The following is a 23,228-nucleotide window of genomic DNA, read 5'->3' as shown; positions in this document are numbered from 1 at the left end:
CCCAGACATCTTCTCTTTTCAGCTTTCATATTTTCTTGTCACAGGCAACAGTGAGAACAGACCAGGTGACTGGGTTCACTCAATGGGAAACATTGTTTTCTCCTTGGTTTCAGAGCTTGAAATAGGATGATACTGGAATTCGGTAGACGCTGATCACTCGACAGCAAAAAAAAAAACAAAAAAACTTTTTTCTCTCATTGAATTGGAACATTATAAAATGGTATTTAATTGTAGTCATATACAAAATCCAGACAGATTTATGATCCATGAATTATTAGTGATCATCTAGAAATGCTTATAGAAGGAGCAGATGGAAGTCTTTGACCAGTCTGATTTTTCTGCAGCCTCTGAAACTGGAGAGAATATGGAATATTATACAACAATATTATAATATGATTGGTCCTAGTCAAACAATAACAGAAATAACTTTGAAGAAAAGCACTAAAAATGCTTTTTTTAGACAAATGATAGATTTAATCTAACTGTCAGGTATTTTTCATAATGGTTCAATGAAAGGAATTTCTAATAACCTCATCCTACTAACAATTTACAGGATGTTTTAAATTCAATCTGCTAATTCATGTGGTGTCAAAAGTATACCGTATGTATTAAAAGATTATAGGGAAGAATCACCGCTTCACTTCTTTAACTTTTACAGTGGACTAAAAATTCTTGATTTTTTTACTAATTTTTAAATAAATTCAAACACACATATGTGGCCAAGCCTAGTTAATTCGTAATCCAATCAAAGAAATGCGTTTGCCCCTAATAGAAATATAGGTCAGTCTGGAGTTTGTGATTAGTGCATGCTGATTCTCGCGCTTATAGTCTTGTAAGATTTTGTGCTTGGCAAAATTATGCAGATTACAGTCTGGATTGTTCTGATGGGGGGCAAATCTTCAAGGTTGGGATGCTTTTTTTTAGAAAAATAACAATACAGATATTCCAAAACTTTTCATTCATGTATAATCATAAATGATTCTGTCTCCCGACTTGACCCTTTGACTTTTTTGGAGAAATTCTGACTTAAATCTCTCTGACCCTGCTCAAAGGACACACTAACACACACACACACACACACACGCACACACACACACACACACACACACACACACACACACACAAACCCCTCACTTCAAACTTACATTTATGCGAAGGTTGTCATTAAGTTGTAAACAGTTATGAACAAATGAATAGTTAAGGAAAAATAAATTCAAAAACACAAAAAAAATAAAAAATACCTGTGTTTTATCAGCATTATATTTCATGCTTTTTAATCCTGGCAGAAAGAGACTAAATGAAGGATGCAGAGATCACTGGACATTCTTCTTAAAAGGATAGGGGGGAGGGTTTCCTTGAAAACATCTCTGTCTCTGACCTGTCTGACCTTTCTACACCTTAAATCTGGCAAGTTGACTCAGCCTGGTGGGAGTTCAGCTTAGAGGTTTAAATTTGACAGCTCTCCCTCCAGCAGTTTTTTGAGACTAAGAGACTGGGTTTGAATAAAATAGTCCCAAAGATAACATTAGGCATCTACCGCAGCAATTATATTTGATACATGCTACAAATCTGTTGGAATGAAACACAGTGCAAAATCAAATCTTTGTAAAGCGTCACAAAGTAATAGATCTACTTTCTAAATAATCAATGAGCTATTCATGAAAATCTTTGCACCATTGAATTTGAACCGCAAGAGGTAAGACTGAGTAAAGTGGGGAAATTTCAGTTGTACAAGGGAGGAGAATAACTGGGTGGGAAAGTTTTCCTGTTAAGCCACTATTAACGGAGAAAAAATTGCCCCCCTCAGCCCTCCCACACACACACACACACACACACACACACACACACAGCTCCTCTGGACCCAGACTGCTCAGGAACATCTCCCTCCTCTCAAGGGGAGTGCGAGAGGAGAAGAAAAACCACAGCCTCTTTGCCTTTCTCCTCTTCGATCCCAACTCTGTGCTATAATATCACGGCAAAAAATATAATTCATTCCAGCATCTGTAACAACTTGCAGCATCAAACGTCCGGATCTGTGTGAATTACTTGTTCTTCATGGTGCCGGATGTTCATCACTTTAATAAAACCAACCAGAAAATCATTTTTTCTACCATCATTATCATAAACATCATCATCATCATCATCATCATCATCACCTTCGCTATCCAAAAGATAAAAGGTAAGATGCATCCTTTCTTTTCTTTCCTTTTCTTCGTTTCAACAATTATTTCTTGTATTATGTTGCATTTGTACAGCATGCAGTCTACATGGGATGCATTTGCAAGACTGTATCACACCTGTGCACCTTGTTTCAAATTATTAAGGCTCGAGTTAAAAATTCCTGAAAACGGGAAGGTATTATCTCACTGTGTCTTTCAGAATTCAATTTTCCCTGATGTGTGTTTTTTTTTTTCTTCTGCAAACACTGAAAAGAAAAAAAACAGTTCCAACCTAATAAATATGTAATTGTACCGTTACTGGGTAAAATAGTTGTTTGACCACACATTTGACACATTTGACATTTGTTTGAAGACATTTATTGTGAACACAGCTGGATACATTCAGAAATCTGGTCTCTACTTTGCCGAGCCCACGGGCAGGGTGTCATATAAAAGGGGTCATTCTTCTTCCTGATTAGGCACATCAAAAATATTGGACAAGGCTATTATGTGAGGCATTACAAACTAAATCAATCATATAATAAGCCCCAAACCAAACACGTCATTTTTTTTGACCTATTCGTATATCATTAGGACAGTCGGGACTATGGTTTTATTCATAAGAAAATATTCGCCCACCCAAAAGTGCCGGGCATTTATTCTCCATCACACAGCCTGCAGAAAAATGTGTCGTAATTTCTCTGCACTCGGTTTTCTGGAGTTGCAACAGTTGCTAATTGTTCAGCGGATCAGTTGTGCGACCCTGTACTGCCTCTTGACAGAACTACAGTTTTACGCCTTAGAGAGGTATTATTGTAGAGCTGAAATGTCGCACGTGAGCTACAGTCTCCTTTCATGTGAGCAATAATCCTGTCCAGTTCATGGAGCTTTTGTGTTGACGAGGAACACGTCTGCTGCAGCTGCCCTTTGCCTCTGACCCTGTGCTTTGCTGGTATGGTTGCGCTAAGCCATGCAGCTGGATGCTCACGTGTAATCGCAGCAGAAAGTTTGAAGTTGCATTGGCTGGATTATTCAATCGCTTCATTTACTTCTGATTTAGCCTATATTTAACGAATAAAAACCGTTATTATCCTCATGGCTTCTATCATCAAGGTTGATGCATTTCTTGCAACAACAGAGCTCTTTCTTTGTTTTTGCCCCCAGAAAGAGAAAGTAGAAACTTTCATCTTAGATTAAGGGGAGAACAATTTGTCTACATTCTGTGGCATATTTTTAAGAGGAAAAAATTAAAAACCCGCATTAAGGTATTACTTTTATAAGCATTTACTTAAGTTTAATGTCAGCACACAAGTCTTTTAAAAGCATTTATGCATGGTCAAATTTTACAACCTTATAATTGCAATTATAAGCCGTCCAATAACAACATTGTCATATTCATAGCAAAAACAGAATTTGTAAGCACCAACATATATTTTTTTTTTCAAGTCGCACTTGTATTGATGTGATTTTGAAAATGATACTATAAAATAATTAAAAAAATGTTTCATATTCAATTGGAGCTAGCTGCTCTCGCCCTGGCAACCGTTGCCATGGAAACTAGCTCACGGGCGCCATGAAGGTGAGGGGATGATTTATCCCAGAAGACATGGCAGAAAAAAGAAAGAAAACATATAATTTTCACAATGAATGGCAGGAATAGTTCTTTTTTTTTTTTTTTTTTTACACCTGTGAAAGATTCCTGCTTGTTTCTCATTTGCGGGGCGTCTGTGTAAAAAGAGCACAATGTGCAGAGACATTTCAGAAAGCGTCACTCATGCTACCATGCTAACTACCCAGCCAGGCACAGCACAGCGGTAAAAGCCTGCGAGTTAAAAGCGGGTTTGTGCAAAAAGCAGTCTTTTTTCATGATCCCAATGAAAAAATCCCCGAAAGGAACCAAAACCTCATTTAGAGCTACGTATTTCTTGATTAAAAAAAAGAAAGCATTTTCAGACGGGGGGAGTTCAGTGCATTGACGACATGGTAGTCGAATTCAGCTATTGAAACATTGTGACAAATGTGTTTGTTAAATGTAAGATATGATCATTTTACTTAAAAATGCTGTAGATTTGGTGATATGTTCAGTGAAAATCTAAAAGTTGATTTTTGTATGTTACATAAGTGATAATCTCCACAAACATGGTGCAAGGTAGTGCATGACTTGTTCAAAACACTGCTATGTTCTTTAAGTAATCCAAAGGTTACAGACTATACAGCATATAGATAAACCTCAGGTTGCGCTAAATAACACAGACTTGTTCATGGTGCCTCCTCATTCTCCCATTGTGTCGTGCAAAAGTTCAGCACAGGTTAGTGTATCATGTGTGTACCTGTAAAGGAATCTTACATAAAAACTTGGCCTGTCAAGCGTTAAACCCCAGGAGGCCAACAAAGTGCAGACTGCCAAAGCAAAGGATGATAGGAAGACTCTCCCGCAAATCTCCCCACTACACGTCACAGTATCATCATGTGATAATTCCCCCCCTCCAAGGGTCACTTTTTCATATTTTTTTTTCTCAACTGTTTTATGCGATACCCTGGTTTAGTTTTCAGGTCTGCATCTTTTGTAATTGTTGCACAGGCATATTTTTTTGATGAAAACATGGTACCTATGTTCATTATGCATCTTCTTAGCTGTTTATTTTGTTCTACTTTGGTGCAAAGCTACACTTTGCTGAAAAGAGGGTCCCCAAATGACACTATAGTCTTCCCTGCCTTCTTTGTCTGGTGTTTTCAAGTAATTACAAGCATTTTGTTTAGAAGAAGGACCATCTTTATTTTCGCATTCAGTTATACATACAGCGTAACATCAGCTAAATTTGGCCTCTGGACATTAACCCATCCTGGATGAGCTCCTCCAAACCACCGATTTCCTTTTTTTACCTGCATCATAGCGCAAATAAGACAGTTTCATAATGTGTGGACAGTTAAATAAAAATTAGAGGTGACTTTGAACTACAAAAACTAATTTTATACAAGCTATGCTATAGAGAAAGAAATAAGCAGGTCAAAAGCCAGCGTTGCTTCATTGACGTAAATCAACAAGAACCTAAATAGACTAAATACTTCAACCAGTTTACCAGATTACCAAGTAATCTCTCCATGTGTGTAAGGTACAAACAGGTTACTACTTATTAACATCAAATACAAAATACGATTGCGTTTTACTTCCTCTAAATGGAAAATAAAAATGTTTCGTAATCATCTTCCGCTTCCTATTTTCTCCAACAGCCTCACCATGTATTTGGAAAATAAAAACAACCTAGAGATCGAGATGTCTCAGACGAGCGCCCAGGTTCATCAGGGCAGGAACAGCTTGAGATCACCGGAGGCCGTGGCAGGGAATTTCGGGGAGCTGCGGCTGCTGCGGGGCATCTCAGAAAGGAGAGACAACCAGAAAGTGCTTTCCTCTGGACAGTGTGTCATCCATACTGAGGGCTTTGTCCCTGTTCGACAAGAGGACGGGTAAGGCTCCTGAAACACCTTTCCTAAATACAGCATATATGAAAAATCTATTTTTTTTTTACCATTCATTGATTTGTTTTGGTATCCAATATCAGACTGAATTGTCACTTTTGCACCCCATTCTCTGACATTATCTCCACTCCAATTCATTTCTGCAAAGATAGGGAGAATTTTCCCACATCAATAACTAGAAACTGCTCGAGAACATTCCAGTTCCAGTGGCATCTAGTTAATGTAGGTGCGACGTGGGAAGACACAAAAACTCTCTTCTTTCAATTACATACCTTCCTGAAAGAATGCTGATTGGTTTCAGAGTGACTTGTTGTTTTATTTCATTTATAACAGCGCTGACAGCTGTTGAACAGCCATAACCATTGCTGCTATTGCTTCTCGATGATAATGGTTCACGCGGCGAGAAATAATTCACCTTCGATTGTAACATGGAGGGTGAGAAAACCTGAAGTCCTCTTCGGGAAACGCAAGTAAAACAGTATGTCAATTCCGCTCATAGCGGGGATTAAGATACAGTTATCAGTCCATCATTAAATGTAATCAATCTCTGACCACACAAGCAATCGACAGATGCGTAATTATACGACACGTAACAGACAGAGGCGGAAGGTGTAGTGCAGGCTTTTAATTCATCAGTCCCTTTCTCTCAATCTTTCATCGAAATTGCCTTTTCATCTGATAAACAACAGATACATGTCACAATGTCAAACTGAAATCTTCCGAATGAACTTGGTCGAGTGGGAGAATATCCCTTTTCTGGACACAGGGAAACCCGTATTATAATACTTCATATACTACCTAAATACCTACCTACAATATTATCAAATGTTTGCAGCATTCTAGTCATCTTCAACAAATATTTTAACCAGATTTGGTTTATTGTCATCTTGAGAAAAGGTGCAACTGCCTCAGTCACATTCGTCTGTGGCTATTTATGAACAGAATGACAAGAATTTTCAAAGACTTGAATACTATTATAATTGTTCTTGGAAGAGCTGTAGTCATACAAGCAGAACCACATCACACGCCCAGTCAGTTCAAGTTACCAGTCGAAGGAACATGATGGGAAACAAAGATTTCTTTTACAGTGACTCACAAATGGACATATGCGTGGCTGTGGGTGTGTATCTCAGTCATCATGGGGGTGCTAATCTCAAGCCCGTGGGTGTGACGTCATCAGGATTGTACTGAAGAAGTATTTGCCTCACACACACAAAGTCTGTGTTGCACATGATGAGGGTTGAACAGCTGATCCTTGCATGTGTTCTGTTAAATGCAAACAGTAGAGACATATGCATGATGCAACAATTTATCGCAAGAAAAGGTATGTTTTTTCAAAGAATTCCAACAGCTGAAGGAACGAGGATGAAAATGTTGAAAAAGAGTGTGCTTTTTATTGTTTAGGTTTAGATGTCAGACTTAAATATTTAGCTGTGCCGGAATTAACTCGGTATGAACGACCAAACTTGAAGTGCCCATGTCTTCCTCATAGCATCCATAAGTATAAGGGAACCAAATTATAGGTAGTTAATGCTTTGCAGTTTCTTTTCCAGGTAAGTAATAGCACAATGCGCTGTTTAAATCAGTGCAACTGTATTTTTTTTTTTACCAAAATCATATTTCTTCCATTCATAATCTCTGTGAAATATGAAAAATACTATGAAAATCACATGTTGCCACTTATTAGCTGGTGTCTTAAATGGATCTTTTGTCCAGTGCTGCAATCTTCCTTCAAAGATGCAATCAGGGGAAAGATTCAGCATCATTTTGGCATTTTTTCCTCTTCCTCTTCAAGATTTAAAGTGCTTGTTTTCATTTGTATAGTCTGGAAACATGTCTCCTCTTACTGTAAAATTTTAACTTTGCAGGCCACAGTGCATCCACTCAAGTGTGATATGATAGTATAATAACATTTCTTGACATTCAGAAAATATGTATTTCGACTGAAGAGGATTATTGCAGCAGATATAATATCTTGACCCACTGATTCAAAGCATACAAGTATCTGCTGTCAGGGATGTTTTCTTGAAATGCGCTCTAGAGACTAACATTATACACGAAACATTTTGAAATACTGGCAAGTTAAAAAAAAAGATCTAAGAAAACTTTTTGCAACTAGTAGTGACAGATTAAAGTGCAACTACTATTACATAACTTGACATTTTGAGAATTTCATCAAAAGAGGTTGTATTTTCCTTTCATGAAATAACAAAACATAAAGTTGTAAGAAGTGAAATATAGAAATAGAAAGTGTGATTGCTGGTTGTGACCCAGCTGGGGGCTCCTGAGGCTGGTAGCCTGAAGAACCATCGGGGATATGGTTGCACAGCAGGTCAACTTAAGGCCCTTTAATCGTCTCCTGAAGGGTTGAATCACCAGCTGCTCCCCCACCTCAACGGCCCCGGTGGCTTGGAAAATCTTTGCTTTAACTAGTGACTGATGGCTGGGATGTGACAGCTGGCCTCTCTATTGACGTCAATGTTGCTATATATATATATAATTTTTTTTTTTTAATGATTGTATTGTTTTTTTTATTTCAGGTGCAATTTTAGTGTGGTTAATATTCTCAATGGGAAGAGAAATTCAGCCAACATTACGGAGAGGTCACCTCTGCTGAGATTCTCCCAAGATGACAGGTGAGCAGGTTTTTACTTTTCTCATTCGTTTACCATCTATGCCAATTTTTTTGTGAGCAATGTTGAAACGAGGGGGAGGAGCCAGTAGCGGCCAATATTTTAACTCATTCTTTATTTTTGACAGTCTTTTTTAGTTGTAATTGACTACCTGTGCTGTGTCTAGTCTGGCAATGAAATGCTGATTTTAGGTCCATTCCCTTCTATATCCAAATGATAATTTTTTTCTATTACAAACGTGAGGGATTATATCCTGAACTGGTATCTAAGTGCAACTAAAGTATCAGTCTCTGTCCACTCAAGTGATACATGCCTGTGGACTGACTGATAGCAATGATGTCTTTCAGCATAACTTACATGACTCTACATGACCCAAACTTTGCTGGAGGTGATCAGCCATGGGATAGCAGTGCTTTGGACCTTGAGAAGAGATACCGGCTAGGCAGTGAGGTCAACAGCCTCTCCCTGTATCGCTCCGACTCCTCGGAGAAGAATGACCCTCTGGACAACTACAGTCTCAGTTTCAGGCTCATTAGCAGTATGAAGTGAGAAGACTTTTGTTTCACTTTCTCTCTCAGCCTCTCTCTCTCTATCCCTGATTCTCTCTATCTATATCTGTCTCATTGTCTCTGAACATACATGCATGAATATACCGGTATATTGTTTATATGTTTGTATACACAAACACGCATATAGATGTACACTGCTCAGAAAAATAAAGGAAACACTAAAATAACACATCCTAGATCTGAATGAATGAAATATTCTAATTAAATACTTCTTTACGTCGTTGAATGTGCTGACAACAAAATCACACAAAAATAATCAGTGGTAATCAAATGTATTAACCCATGATGTGTGGATTTGGGGTCACACTCAAAATTAAAGTGTAAAAACACTACAGGCTGATCCAACTTAGATGTGATGTCCTTATAACAAGTCAAAATGAATTAGTGTTGCTTTCTAAGTGGACAGTTTGATTTTACAGAAGTGTAATTGACTTGGACATTGTGTTGTTTAAGTGTTCCCTATATTTTTTGAGCAGTATAGATATAGATATAGATATAGATATATAGTGCACAGTCAGAAAAATAAGAGTGTTCAATTTACTAATAATTTAATTTATCTTTTTTTTATTTTGTCAGATGCTGCTTCAGAGTCTCCAAAGTCATCACAATGTTTACCATTGTGGTTCTCTGCAGTGTAAGTGTATTGACCCACTTTATAAGACCCGGGCATTTTACGGCCCGCAGGCCACATCTGGCCCATTTTGCTTTTTTAAAGTATTCAAAGTATTTCCTTTGACTATTTTAATAAGTATTTTCAATCAATATTGAATTTAGAAACTCCGTATTTTTTCCTTTTGTTTAATTTTGTATGGATGATTGCAAACAAAATAATGTCGGTACATATATATGATCATTAATGATTTTAAAGTTGAAATAAAATACCAAAAAATGTGAAAATTTAAATTGCAATTTTCATTTAGTTCAATGTACATGATACCTAGTTGGCCCGCACATAAAAATTAAATAAAGAAATGTGGCCCACCAGCCAAAATAATTGCCCACCCCTGCACTGTATCATTGCACTGAAAGTCTCTTATATATATTTGTATATTGTTTCTGTGACAGCATTATTAGACTATTGTAAACAAAAGACAAACAAACAGCAAGCAGCAAAAAAATTATGCAAAAAAGTTCCACATAAAATCAGCGAAACCTTTGACAACTATGTCAATTGTCTCTTTCTTTATCTTCCATTCACAAACTCATCCATTGCAATTTCATAAAAAATTAGATACCTTATAATAATGTCACTATCTGTGTCCAACCCACAGAAAATATACCAATTCCCAAAGAAATCCTGATATCAAAGTGTTATGTGTCAGGTTTTATTATAATGTTTATTGCCTCTTGGCAGTTTCTCTGTTATCACCACAAAGACAGAACTGTGCTTATCCTTCCATCTCAATAATCACAGAGAAAATCAAATCAATGATCTACCATTAATGACAGGTTATCCCTTTTATGCATCCTTATTCAGTAATAATGGATTTAATTTCATCCCCAGACATTGACAGCGTCTCACCCAACTGCTGTAATTTCAGTTCATATATATATTAAAAATTACACAAAATATGTTCACAAGTAGTTTAAAATGAATTGTCGGTAACTTTTTCGGTTAAAAAAGGAATCTCTGACTGTTACCTTGGATTAGCACTGACAGTATGTTGTTATTGTCTTTTTTTCGTCTAACAACTGACAAATTTGGGTGAATTTATTCCAGTTGTTCTTCAGCATGTATCCAGACCGAGACAACCCTTGGAGAATGTTGGCAGTCTCTTCAACAGAAAGTTTCTGTATCCTTTTCCTGTTGTCACTATCACATTATGAAATGTCATTCTTCGAGACCGGAAACACTGAAATAAGACCCGTCGATTTCTTCCGAACGTATACATTCATTACGTTCACAACATTTCTCTTAACGATGGGATACAGCAATGAATCTGACGGATTTTCGAGATAACGCTTTGTTAAAGCTGCAAGTTGGGGGTCCGTTCATCGGAGGCATGGTCAACTTTGTCAATCAGGAGTTCATCCTGATCCAGGTGGAGCAGACTGAGCCTCCAGGACAAAGGAGGAGGAGACCACAACAAGTAGGGGCCTCTGTGCTATGCATCTAGCATCATTCGTCGAGGAAATGTTAATAACTACATTTATCATCCTTTATATTCGAGCAGATGATTCATAATTGGTCCATCCCTTTAAACGGTGAGCGAAACGACCAGATACTGTTGACAGAGACCTTCGAGATGGTCAGCAGGTATTCAGAAAACACACACTGACTTCGACGCACATGCATATTTAAAGACTCTTAAATCGATATTGATATTGACTGGCAAATAACGGTCTAATCGCAAATTATGATACTATCCTTTCCCGTGCAGTGACCCAATCACAATAACAATTCAGGCCTTCCTGCAAGATAATGAGGTGGTGCCATTATCCATGACCCACCAGTCACTCTACGTCAATGTGGAGACACAGGTGGCCATCGCGGGAATCATCTTGACGGGTGTCTACGTTCTCATCATCTTTGAGGTATATATTTCAGTTCTTAGGATGATGAAAATGTTTTTGTTCCCGATCCGATTGACTATTTTGATCACATATGATCAAGCAATTCAAGAGAGGCATCTGGTTTACTCAGTGAATGAATTGCGCTGCGTATTTGACATTTATAGGAATGAATCCATTAGAGGGACAATACATGTTGGATATTTTGGAGATCAAGTCACATAGACCAGACTAAGATGGTTTTGACATATATGTGAACATATGTGAATATATATGTAGAACGAAGCTGTGTTTAGAACTGCTGGGAAGGATGCCCAGAGGAAGGCCGAAGAGATTTATGGATGGAGAGAAAGAAGACATGAGGATGCAGAGGACGGGGTTTGACGGAGGCAGATGATTTGCTGTGGCAACCTCTGGAGGGAACAGCCGAAAGGAGAAGAGGAAGATATGTTTTTGTGCTGCAATATATTTTATAATGAGTATAAAGTAAACACTTCCACTTAATGTGGATTTCTGACATTGCTGAAATAATTGAACTGCTTTATAGCAGTGGTTTTTTTAGTTGAAATCATGCTCTGCCAGGCCACAGTTCTGTGAAGTGTCACTCACTGTACTGTGAGATTAATCTTCCTCTATGAGGGTTTAGTCTGAAAATATGTAGACATGCGCTTCTGAATTCCTGAGTAAACGAACTCCAAAATGCATGGTATTATCGTTTTCAGGATTAAGAAAGACCCACTAATTGATGCGTTTATGGTTTTCTGTTCACATTTTTTGGACTTCAATGCGATGCAGTTTAGTTATATTTTGTTTCATATTTTGCTTATAGTGTTAAGTAAACAGAGAAATCTAAATAGCCCTTTTCATAAATACCTTACTTATAAGGAGGGTATAAAGGATTCTTATTTTATACATCTTTAAGTATCAAATATTCAGAAATACAGTATTCGCCACCGAACTTTATGGGGAAAAAGAGGCTCTGCCACACAAAGTACACTAAGAAAGGACTACGCTATTGAGTCACAGTAAAAGTTTGTGAATGAGGTATTTCACCAGGTCATGGTGAATTCATGTCGAAATCTTCTTGTCGTGGCGACTGGACATGAATTTCTTCACATGAAGACGTTTCACCCGTCATCAGAGAGGCTTCTTCAGTTCTAATGACCCGTGGGGAATTTCCAAATATAAATGAGAGGGTTTTTTAGCTGAATCTAGGTTACGCTGGCTTGTTATGTAAATGTAAGAATTGATCAGCAGAAACTAGGTCTAAGAAGGTTGTTGTGATTATAGGGGTGTCATTCTTTGTGAGAAAAGAGCAACTTTTGTGGGATCACCCGTCGGATCACGTGAACCGAGGCTCGTGGAAATTAGCAGGGGCTCATTTTGGCGATGAATCTTTCCTGGTTGTTTGGAGGGTGCACATGGGCCTGGTCGCTGTGTGCAAGTCTTGGTATTGATTCTGGTACGGCGTTATACGTTTGTGAAAAGTTGTGTCCAAGGCCCCCCTCCTCTGATCAGAGATGTTTTTTTCTGTTATGAAATTTACTTCACCCTACTATATTAAGGAAAAAGAGCAAAGTAGATATTTCATCGTGCATTTGGTGCAAAATATGCAAAAACGGGGTTTACTTGGTTAGTTGTATCTCTCTATTTTGAATCTATTTTGAGTATTTTTCTATTCATATACATGCATTTACCACTTCACTTTATAGGACCTAGTTATTAGTTGATTTCACCAGGTCATTGTAGGCTGCTAAAAATAATCAGTCAGACCGACAAATAATTAAAACAACAAATTGGAGATGGGATTTTTATCAGCCAATTATTTTTATAAAAGAGATGCAAGAATGCACAGATGATTATCAACCCACCACAGAATTCACACAAAGTCCCAGTCCAACACAATCACACTGAGTCATGGAATTAAACTGAAAATAATTAGCTGTTACACCTTTTATAATTTCAAGCTCTCTAATCGCTTAAATCTTGCACGCTGGTGTGCCAGCGAAATTCTTTTATTTGCATCTTGATCTGTAGTTGCTATTTTTTCTTTTGTGTCAGTCATTAATAATTTGTATGATCTTGTCCGGCCACAGGTTGTTTTTTTTTTACAATATTAGAAACACATTTCTTCCTAACTCCTTCACACTTACTGGCCTTTTCCAATGTTTGAAGTGACATACTGTTTTTCAATTTATTGTGGTTGTATAGATGTCAATCGAGAAGCCTTGGCCATCTAAACTCATCACAGACCTTAATTATTAAATGTAGGCAATATCATAGGTTAATGTGAAGAGGGAACCTGGTTGTGGAGAATGGCTTCATTATGGATTCTGTTCTGGTATCTGACATTACATTTCATAATAAAGAGCATCACAATATTAAAGGATCCTCATGTTGTTTGCAAGATTTTCTTAAACTGCCACCATGGAGCTCTTGAGGGGGTTGACTCATTTGGTAACTTGAGAAAACGTATTTTGCTTCATGCCTGTGGGCAACATGCAGTTACAGTTACTCCCAAATCTAAAGAAACTCCTGAGCATTTCTTTTAGCCATATAGCCAGAGTTATGAATGTTCTGTTAAAAAGCAATTTACAGAAGTATTGAATGCTCTACAGTGGTCCACAGCAAATAACTTTGGGGTGAGAAGCACAAACCAGGTTGAAACCAATGAAGCTTTATATACTGTTCAAAGTGAAACATATACTTGGATTAAAGATTCTTCAATTCAGGGCCATGATATTCATTTTTTTTCTGTCATATTTTTGAATTTTCAGATTGTACATCGTACCCTCGCTGCCATGTTGGGGTCTTTAGCTGCTTTGGCTGCATTAGCTATCATTGGCGATGTAAGTCTCTTTCTTTTTTCTACTTTTGGGCTTGAAATTGAATAGATCCAACTGGAGTGTTAGATTACTGACTCACAATCTGTCAGCAAATGTAGGCGTTAAAAAACAACAGCTTTTTAGCTGTAGCACGCTGCCATTATATTGATATCCCTCAATATGCTATAAAAACAGTTTGCTTGTTTATTTTTAATGGAACGAATCAAATGTCTCTCACCCTCCTCACCTATGTGACACCAATGTCCAGGCCAAGCCAAATACAACTGCAAAAGTTAAAGTAAAAGAATGTTAATCTGATCTCAGCTACTCTATCTGTAGAAAATATACTGTACATAAAAACATAGAAATATATATAAGTTATGAGCTATTGTGATGATGCGTAAAATGTGATTGTTTCTTTTGATTGTCCTTTTCACAGCGACCGAGCTTGGTTACTGTTGTGGAGTGGATCGACTATGAGACACTGGCTCTTCTATTTGGCATGGTGAGAACTAATTGCGGAATATTCACCAAGCAGAAAAATATGATTTGATCATATGAACAAAGTAATCCGTAAGAAAGAACTGCTTGTCCAATTTGTCTGCACATTATGTGAAATACGTAGGAAACTATATATTGTCTTATCTTACAGATGGTACTGGTGGCCATTTTCTCAGAGACAGGCTTTTTTGATTATTGCGCTGTAAAGGTGAGTTGATAAATATTAAAATCTATAAATATCTATTGTGCCAATGAGGATGAAGATGCTCTGTGTGTTGCTCAACTGATACAGTCATTCCGTTAGTTTTTGTACTATAAACATTTGTAAAGTACCTGCATCAAATGTTATAGCACCTCCCGACACGGATGTACATTGTTTTTTTGCTCAAGTGACAGGACAGAAGTTTTGTAAAACCTATGAAAAATAAGAGACCAAAGAAATTTTAGGGCCTGTTTTTGAGAAAGACTCAAAGGTACAGGACTACGATTGGCAAAAAAGATTAATATTTATTTTGCTCACTTCAAAGTTCAGGAAAAGTAGGTCATTGCTGCCTTATCAGAGAAGTTGAATGTGCTGAGCTGAAGAATTGCTTGTTCCTCCATGGCAGTGAGATCTGTGGCCAAAGGCATTATGTTTTAGGGTTTTCTGTCCATCTGCTTAACCATCTGTTCGTCCAATTCTCATGATTTTTTTGAAAATAAGACACGAATGTCCACTTGGACTAAAGGAAGGGCTAATTTGCGTGTGATGGTTGTAGGTCAAAGACCAAACATTAACATAAACTAAAAAAAAGAAAAGAAAAGAAAATATTCTGACCGTTACTGAAATGATGAAGCTGATATTAGTATTTGTTATAAAAACTAAAATGAATGTAAAGGTAATTTATAAGAAATTAACCCATTCAATGATCGTTTTAATGTTAGAAATACATTGTTACATTTTGCATAATAATGGAAACTATGGTAATACTAGAATGCAGCTTACAAATGTCTTGAAAGAAACAAATAACAGCATAAATAAAAAATTTCAAATGACAATCAATGATATTGATATTTCAGGTGGCATTTTAGCCACATTTGTGTTGTCATGCAAGAGCAAACAACACGGGACTGTTCAGTAGTCTCTGCCAACTAGTTCTGGTGGGCACAAATACATCTGCAGAAAGAGAATAGATCTAATTTTGAAATTATAATTGGACCGTTTATCAAAATCCATTTGTGACAATGAGTAAATATATTTCAGTGTTACAGGCAGGATATTCTAACATTTGGAAGATTTTGGTTTGGTATCAATACTACTTATAAGTGAGACAATATCAGCTCTAGCTGTTGGCAGCAAAAAGATACCATCAGCTATTCTGTCATTTAGGTTTTAACCAATATCAACTTGTCAACAACACAAATGTCCAGCTGTTCCTGTCGAGAATATACGGTAATAACAACAGAGATATCTTATTTCACAACTATAAGCTGTTATTCCACCAACTGTCCAAAATGACAGACAGACAGAAACAGATACAATTTCCAAGATCATACCTCACATTGCTAATAAAAATGTAATATAAATCTACACCAAATCAGCAAACGTCAGAGGCATACATTTACTCAGATGAGTCCATTTCTCTCCGGTAGAGTCAACTTCTTCCCGCCCAAAGGTCAAGGTTTCCTGCAATCAGACAAAGATCTCTGAAATGCTCAATGATAATCCAATGTATTCTCTGGAGATGTTGAAGAGGGTTGAATATCTTTGTCCTCCAGGAACAGTAGCCTCAGAGAACAGAGGGATCATGCAGGCTCATGAATTTTAAGTGTGAGTTGGACAAGGGCAGGCACTTCAAATTAAAATACCTTCTGAGAAAGAGACTTAGTAGCTCTGACACGGTGTGCCATGACATTCAAAGGGTAGACCGGCATTATTTTCTGGCTTTGGCAAGTTTGTGTTTGTGAGCGTGGATCTCTGTAGCTCTATCGCACAACGCTGTTTAAGGAGTCTGGGTGTAGCTTCTCAATATGAAAAAGACTATTTAATGGTATTTGCATGCAAGTTGTATTGTTTTTACATTTTACATTACATTACAGTCATTTGGCAGACGCTTTTATCCAAAGCGACTTACAATAAGAAAAGGAAGGAAATAAAGGAATTAAATTAACAAACAAACAAACAAATAAATAAATTAAAAACATTATAATAAAATTATTAAAATAAATAAATAAAGTAAAGGAATGATAACCACCCGCCATGTTATTGTTTTTCTGCCTCCTTATAGTGACGTATATCTTCAGCTCACAACAGATTACTTGTACTCCACAATGAGGCCAAATTAAGGGAAATGATATATATACTGACCTCACTGATTGATTCTGTTGTTTTAACTCCAAGCTCTCCTTACAAATCATGGTACTGTCAGTTTTGTCACCACTAAAAATCAGAAACATCAATATCAAACTGCACTTCAAAAGTATGGATCTAAGAACAGCTCAGGGAAACAAGAAACCAAAGGTTTCCAGGGCTTTTTTCTGTGCACTGCATGTGTATGCATGTGTGTATGTGTGTGAGAACAGATGTGTCTTTTCGCATATATAAGTTACAGTAGTACTTTGTTTTTTAATTGGAATGTTGTATTATTGGTTGGTGATTATAAACTTATACTAAACATTTGCATTATCAATGGTAATATTCTCCAGTTAGATTTGTCCAAATGCAGATTGTATGGGCTATCCTGCTTAATGTCAACAATGCACAGCATCAAATAGGTCGATTCAATGACAAGGGCAAGGGCATGCATGTAATGCAAATAAAAAATGACAACAGCAAATCCTTACCTGCAGCACATTGGTTATCATGTTTTTAACTTGTTTTACAGTATCCTTTTGAGTATTAGATTTCCTGACTTGCTTAGATATTTTTTCTTCTAGCAATTGTGTTTTGACTTGTACTGAAACTTTGTCATTCTAATAAGTCCTTTATTTTATTTTATTTTATTTTATTTTATTTTATTTTATTTTATTTTATTTTATTTTTCACCGTATTATGGCATTATGAAGATTTAAATATGCAACTAATGTCTGACGCTATTAAGCCACCCATTTGCTTAACTTAATTTCTCTTGATTTTCACTTGTTTTTCTACAAAGGTGTGACATGAATTGAGATTATTTGTTATTACTGGCCTTGTCTCACATCTGTATTAACTCTCTTTGCAGGCTTACCACCTATCTAGAGGAAGAGTGTGGCCAATGATTATCATCCTTTGCCTCATTGCTGCCATTCTTTCAGCTTTCCTGGACAATGTGACCACAATGATGCTGTTTACCCCCGTCACTATAAGGTATTATTATTCAGCATGTCGGAACCTAGTTGTATGCAATCTGTGTTAGTTCACCCTAACTATTTAAATTTAGAGTTTAAGGCTACAACCTGCTTTGCTATTTATTATGTTGTGAATAACAGCCAAAATATGACTTCAAATACACTGTTCTTTCATTGTTGCTAATTGTATTTCTACTACAACTCCACATGCTTTGTAACATAGGTGACTTAAAAGGTCAAGGAATCATAATATAGCCTATAGCAATTTAAGAGCAACTAAAATCTTGCTGTGCTTTATTACAGTTTGAAATTTGTTTTTTCAGGCACAATGAATAATTCAGTTAAGTTAGTAAATTTAGGCCTCTGTCGGGGAAAATTGATTCGCATTAGAGGAATAGGACATTAACGCAACATTCAGCATGACATAGAATATAACTCACATAGTTAGAGCTAACATCCAAATATAAGTTATGGTGATGATAAACTGCTGCTTGGACTTGACCTTTCTGACCTCTTTCATTGCACTGAATGAAGGTAAATTTGTATTCATTGGAATCAAATGCAAGCTTATGTTTTAAATGCAAAAAAAAAAAAAAAAAAAAAGATATGGAACTTAGTTGGCGATGAGATGAAGAAAAGCTACCAACACTGTTCCTCCACCCTCTCTGCTACCGTCTCCGTTTCACCCACACAAAGCCACTATAACCATTTCAGATTCTATTGGTGCCAAGAGATCTTGCATAGAAGGAGGTTCTGTAGATTACAGTTTCCACCTCTGTCCTTGTCGGTGTTCAGAGGCAATTTTTCATCTAATCGATTCGTCCTTTTAACAAGTAAACCCTGCTCCCTGTTAAGGGAAATTCAGGATGTTAGATTTCCAGTAATCCTGCTGACAGACATACAGTCAAACAGAGAGACAGAGACAGATGTATTGTTGTTAACAAAATAACCAAAGTCGGGCTAATCAATGAACTTTTGGACACCTGACATTAGCGACCAATGACACAGATGTAAACGACAACTTGATCCTAATTTCTTATCTATCATGTAGGAGTGATATCCGCTACAGATGTGAATCAAAATGCCTCTTCATGTTCTCATGTACTTTTTTTTTCCTTTTTTAAATCCCAACAAATCGCCTCTCCGTGCGATCTTTTTGGGACTAAAGGGCTTTTCTATCTCTATCTGATTTTACAGGTTGTGTGAAGTGCTTAATCTAGACCCCAGACATGTCCTGATTGCAGAAGTAATCTTCACAAACATCGGAGGGGCTGCTACAGCTGTTGGAGATCCACCCAATGTGATTATAGTCTCCAATCAGGCCCTGCGCAAAGAAGTAGGCACTTTCACAGTCCTCGGCTTAAACTTGGTCTTAATAATGCTTTAATCGAAGACACGAATCAGATAAGCAGACTGACTTGTGGGTAAAGATATAATAGGATGTGGGATGAACTGCAGTTTAAGTGGAAGCTTGTACTGTGCTGACATGGTAAATGAGGTAATGACGAACAAGCGGTAAAATCTCAATCCTCAAAGATCCGAAAGTGAAATTCCAGACATGACTGTCATCATGATGGCTTTATGCATTTTGGGAAGTGAATGAGCAGTAACTTGTATATTAATTTCAACCATAGTATCTAGATTACAAAGTAGTGTTTCTGAAAAATCAATTGAAATCTATAATCAAAAGACTAATATTCCAGATCCTCTTCCTGAGGATTGTGATTGTATTTTTTGCTCCCCTGGAAAAGTTAAGCCGAAAAGAAACTCCAGACACATTTTTAAACCAACTAAATTTCTAATGTTGTTTTTTTTTACATGAACACAGTTGTTTGAAAGTACAGTCAAAGGATTCATGTTAAGGAATTGATACTGAAAGAGCATAAAGGCAGATAGTATAGCTGGTTAAGTAAAATACATGCTTGTTGGATAGATCAACAATAGAAACATGTATTAAAAATCTAAAAAAATATCAATGTCTATTACCAAGTATCTATTTACATTTAATCAAGTCATTATTACTTTAAGCCTTAGCCTAGCTTCATAAATTAAATTATATATCCATATACTGTCATGGACAATGAATTTGAATGCATACGTTTATAGTATGTCAAAATACCTTCACATTTGAATAATTATTAATATTAAAAATGTTTACGAGAATTTTGAACTTTTTTGATCACTTAATTTTCCCTTTCTGCACAGCTATTGCTCTGTAACCTAACGCATAGGTTAAAATTTCATTAGCTGGAATATTGGTTTCATTAAACTTATGGTGTTTGTGATAAGTACATTTAAATCTCCTGTACCATGAAAATCTTTGATATGCATGGCTAGAAGGCCATAATAGTGCATCTATTTGGAATGTGGTTGCAGATTTTGCTGTGTTCTGCAGTGGGGTAAGACCTGATCATACCTGTTTGTGTTTAGCACAATCATTTTGTACATTTTTACTATAGTGACGCATGTGACGTATGACCCTTATTTATGTTCGAGTACAGTTGATGAATGGATAAAAGCGATGGCAAAAGCAATTTGTACTTTGGCTGCTACCACCATAAATCAACTGGATTAAAAATGTCAAAACATTGGCAAAGCTGTAACTTCCCTCCCCAAGACCTCATATTACACTTTAAAATATTCTTACATATTGTTCTTAAAAAGTCTTTAGAGTTATAGCTGTATCAGGAGATGAAAGATCCACTCCGCCAGCATATTGAATCATTTTTAATACCTGTGCAGATAGAGTAACTAAAGTAACCTATAACCTCCCGCACTAGCACCATTTAGTGAACACCTGCAGCTCAACAACAGCTTTGGCACATTACAGAGACTTCCGCTGAATAATCTTTAAAGCTGGTTTCAGATACTGTCATGCAATAATGTGCAAACACCTGTACCTGAACCCCCTGCTGACTTTCCGTGGGTGTGCAAATGAAATCTGCAAGAACACTTCCCATGTACCATATATGATTTTATTAGGGGACGTACAGTGACTTCTAGACCATCGATCCATCTTGCTGTCCATCCATCTATTCATCCATGTCATCCGTCCATCCATTCATTATCTGCTGCTTATCTGGCAGTCGTGGTCACAGGGATGTTGGCAAGAGTCGGGGTACACCCTGGACCGGTTGCCAGTCCATCGCAGGGCTCCATCCCTCTCAATCATTTAATATATTTTGTGAAATATGAAATGACTACCCCAAAAAATCAAATCATGGAACTGCATGCGGTATCTTTGTGTTCAAGAGCCAAAAAGTACATCTGAATGTATTTTTCTTTTCAGAAAAAGACTTTATTATAAGCAGTCAATAGTTTGTAGTTTATAGTCGACATGAGGAGTAACTGGTCCATAATTTCCCCGTTTAAAAATGTCTGTTTTTAATCATGACATGGTTAAACAATAGATGAGATCACATCGTGTTAAATGTTTAAAATAGCCATCAATATTTTTGTGCCGAAAATCAAAGCTAACATCGCTGAGCTGAAAGGTTTTTTCTGTTGACGTTAAAGTTCAAGTTTAGCTATCTAAAGTTAACATCGTCTTAAAATTTCATTTTAATATCTAACAAGACTTATAGTTTAACAAAATCTCATCAAAAACCAAACCAAAACAACACAACACAACAAAATGAAACCTTGCATAATCCTACAAGTCATGTTGTCAAATATAATACAAACTTTTGATATGACAAGGTTTAATTTATTCAACAGAAACTGCTGTCTACTACCATTAACAGTTGAGCCAATGTTTTATGGCAGCAATCTTTGCCCTTGATCAGTGAATTAAAAAGCCAATGATCTCTGGGTTAATGTAACCTTCACTCGCCATATGCTTGGAGGGCCCAATGTCACATTACTTAATACCACATTGCTTCATGCGCTGTCTGTTCCCCGTGCTTTACATTTTAGCATTCATGGATACATCAGTATGTGGTCTGTGGAAATAGAGTTGACTCTACCAAACCTTTCACCCTAAGCTTTCCTGTCCAGTTTGTCTTGGCTGTATTTCCTCCATGGACAGGATGGCAGGGGACACAGTATTATCATGTCTGGCCTCTGATAAGGCCAGCTTGTGTGCGCCTACATTGTTTATCTACTTATTTGTTTATTTGCACGCTTGCTTATTTGTATCAAGGGGATTTCGGGTAAAACCCAGAGATAGAAAGAATGGCCAAGCAGTGAAGCCTTTTGTTAGGCGATCCCATCCCTCAAACGAGTGCCCTTGTGTTTCAGTTTGTAAACAATCAAGGTGGTATAGGGGAATAGAAAACCTCTCCCCTCCTTTGTTACTGTACAATTTACTTGGGAGTGCTACGTTTTCCGACAATTTATACAGCAGAGAAAAGCAGAAGTAGAAGCGACCCTCTCCAAATCCCTTATTTTTATACCAATGCACAGGTATGGGTTTGACCACAATGATGCATGCAAACAAAACGTGTGAAATTACACTGACATAGGAAATTATTATTGTATTATAATACATAACACATATATATGTATTATAATTATTATTTCGACATTTTTAGTTTTGACCCATTACGGGACAGGTTAGAGGGACAGGTGTCCAGACGTTTGTTGAAATCTATCATTTTCGAATCCCTTTGCTTTTCACTTTCATTTTATATTTTCAGATTTTTTTCTTTTTTTTGATATAATTACTAGCTTATTTTACATTTGTATCACAAAACAATTTGGACAGTTTAACACATAGTTTAAACTCCAGTAGAAGCAGGAATCACCCAGTTCTTCCATATAGCGTGCAGGTACAGTGGATATTGATTACTGGAAGCTGAAAATCAGGTAACTTGTGTACTGTTTCCTTATTGAAGAGTGTGTTGCACATACAGTATGGCAGCACGGCGGTGCAGTGGTTTGTGCTTCTGCAAACAACGAAAAGCTCCCAGGTTTTATTCCAACTGGAGACCTTACTGTGTGGAGTCTCTAAGTTCTGTTTGAATGGGTTTTCTAGTTTCCTCCCACAGTCAAACATCATGCAAAAGTTTAATTGGAGATCTTAAAATGCCCAGATGTTTGAATGAGAGAGTGAATGGTTGCATGTCTCCATATGTGGCCTTGCGATTTGACTGGCAATGGACCGGGGGTGTACCCACTTGCAAAATAACAGCTGTGATAGGTATAGATCAGAAGTTCTTAACCCTCGTGTGATCTTAATATTGTGTTTACTTCCCTTGTCCTACAGGTCAAAAATGACCCATAAGACAATCTTTGTACCCTAGT

General features: G+C 37.0%; 1 protein-coding gene across 1 annotated transcript in view; it reads left to right on the top strand.

Annotated features, from left to right (window-relative positions):
* The first annotated feature begins 2,045 nt into the window (after positions 1-2,045).
* oca2 (oculocutaneous albinism II) overlaps positions 2,046-23,228 on the top strand; it is a 43,118-nt gene continuing 21,935 nt past the window's right edge. Inside the window, exons 1-14 of the mRNA XM_086161779.1 lie at positions 2,046-2,179; positions 5,391-5,624; positions 8,177-8,272; positions 8,617-8,814; positions 9,415-9,472; positions 10,559-10,631; positions 10,771-10,928; positions 11,013-11,095; positions 11,220-11,373; positions 14,127-14,198; positions 14,614-14,679; positions 14,827-14,883; positions 17,879-18,003; positions 19,182-19,320. Of these exons, the coding sequence (XP_086017905.1) occupies positions 5,398-5,624; positions 8,177-8,272; positions 8,617-8,814; positions 9,415-9,472; positions 10,559-10,631; positions 10,771-10,928; positions 11,013-11,095; positions 11,220-11,373; positions 14,127-14,198; positions 14,614-14,679; positions 14,827-14,883; positions 17,879-18,003; positions 19,182-19,320 (1,506 nt within the window). The 5' untranslated portion in view covers positions 2,046-2,179; positions 5,391-5,397. The remainder of the gene's footprint in view (positions 2,180-5,390; positions 5,625-8,176; positions 8,273-8,616; positions 8,815-9,414; positions 9,473-10,558; positions 10,632-10,770; positions 10,929-11,012; positions 11,096-11,219; positions 11,374-14,126; positions 14,199-14,613; positions 14,680-14,826; positions 14,884-17,878; positions 18,004-19,181; positions 19,321-23,228) is intronic.

This window comes from Fistularia commersonii, chromosome 16, assembly GCF_037954325.1.
Source record: "Fistularia commersonii isolate RoL2024-O1a breed Wild chromosome 16, RoL_Fcom_v1.0, whole genome shotgun sequence".
NCBI lineage: Eukaryota > Metazoa > Chordata > Actinopteri > Syngnathiformes > Fistulariidae > Fistularia > Fistularia commersonii.
This window is presented reverse-complemented; position numbering and strand designations above follow the sequence as displayed.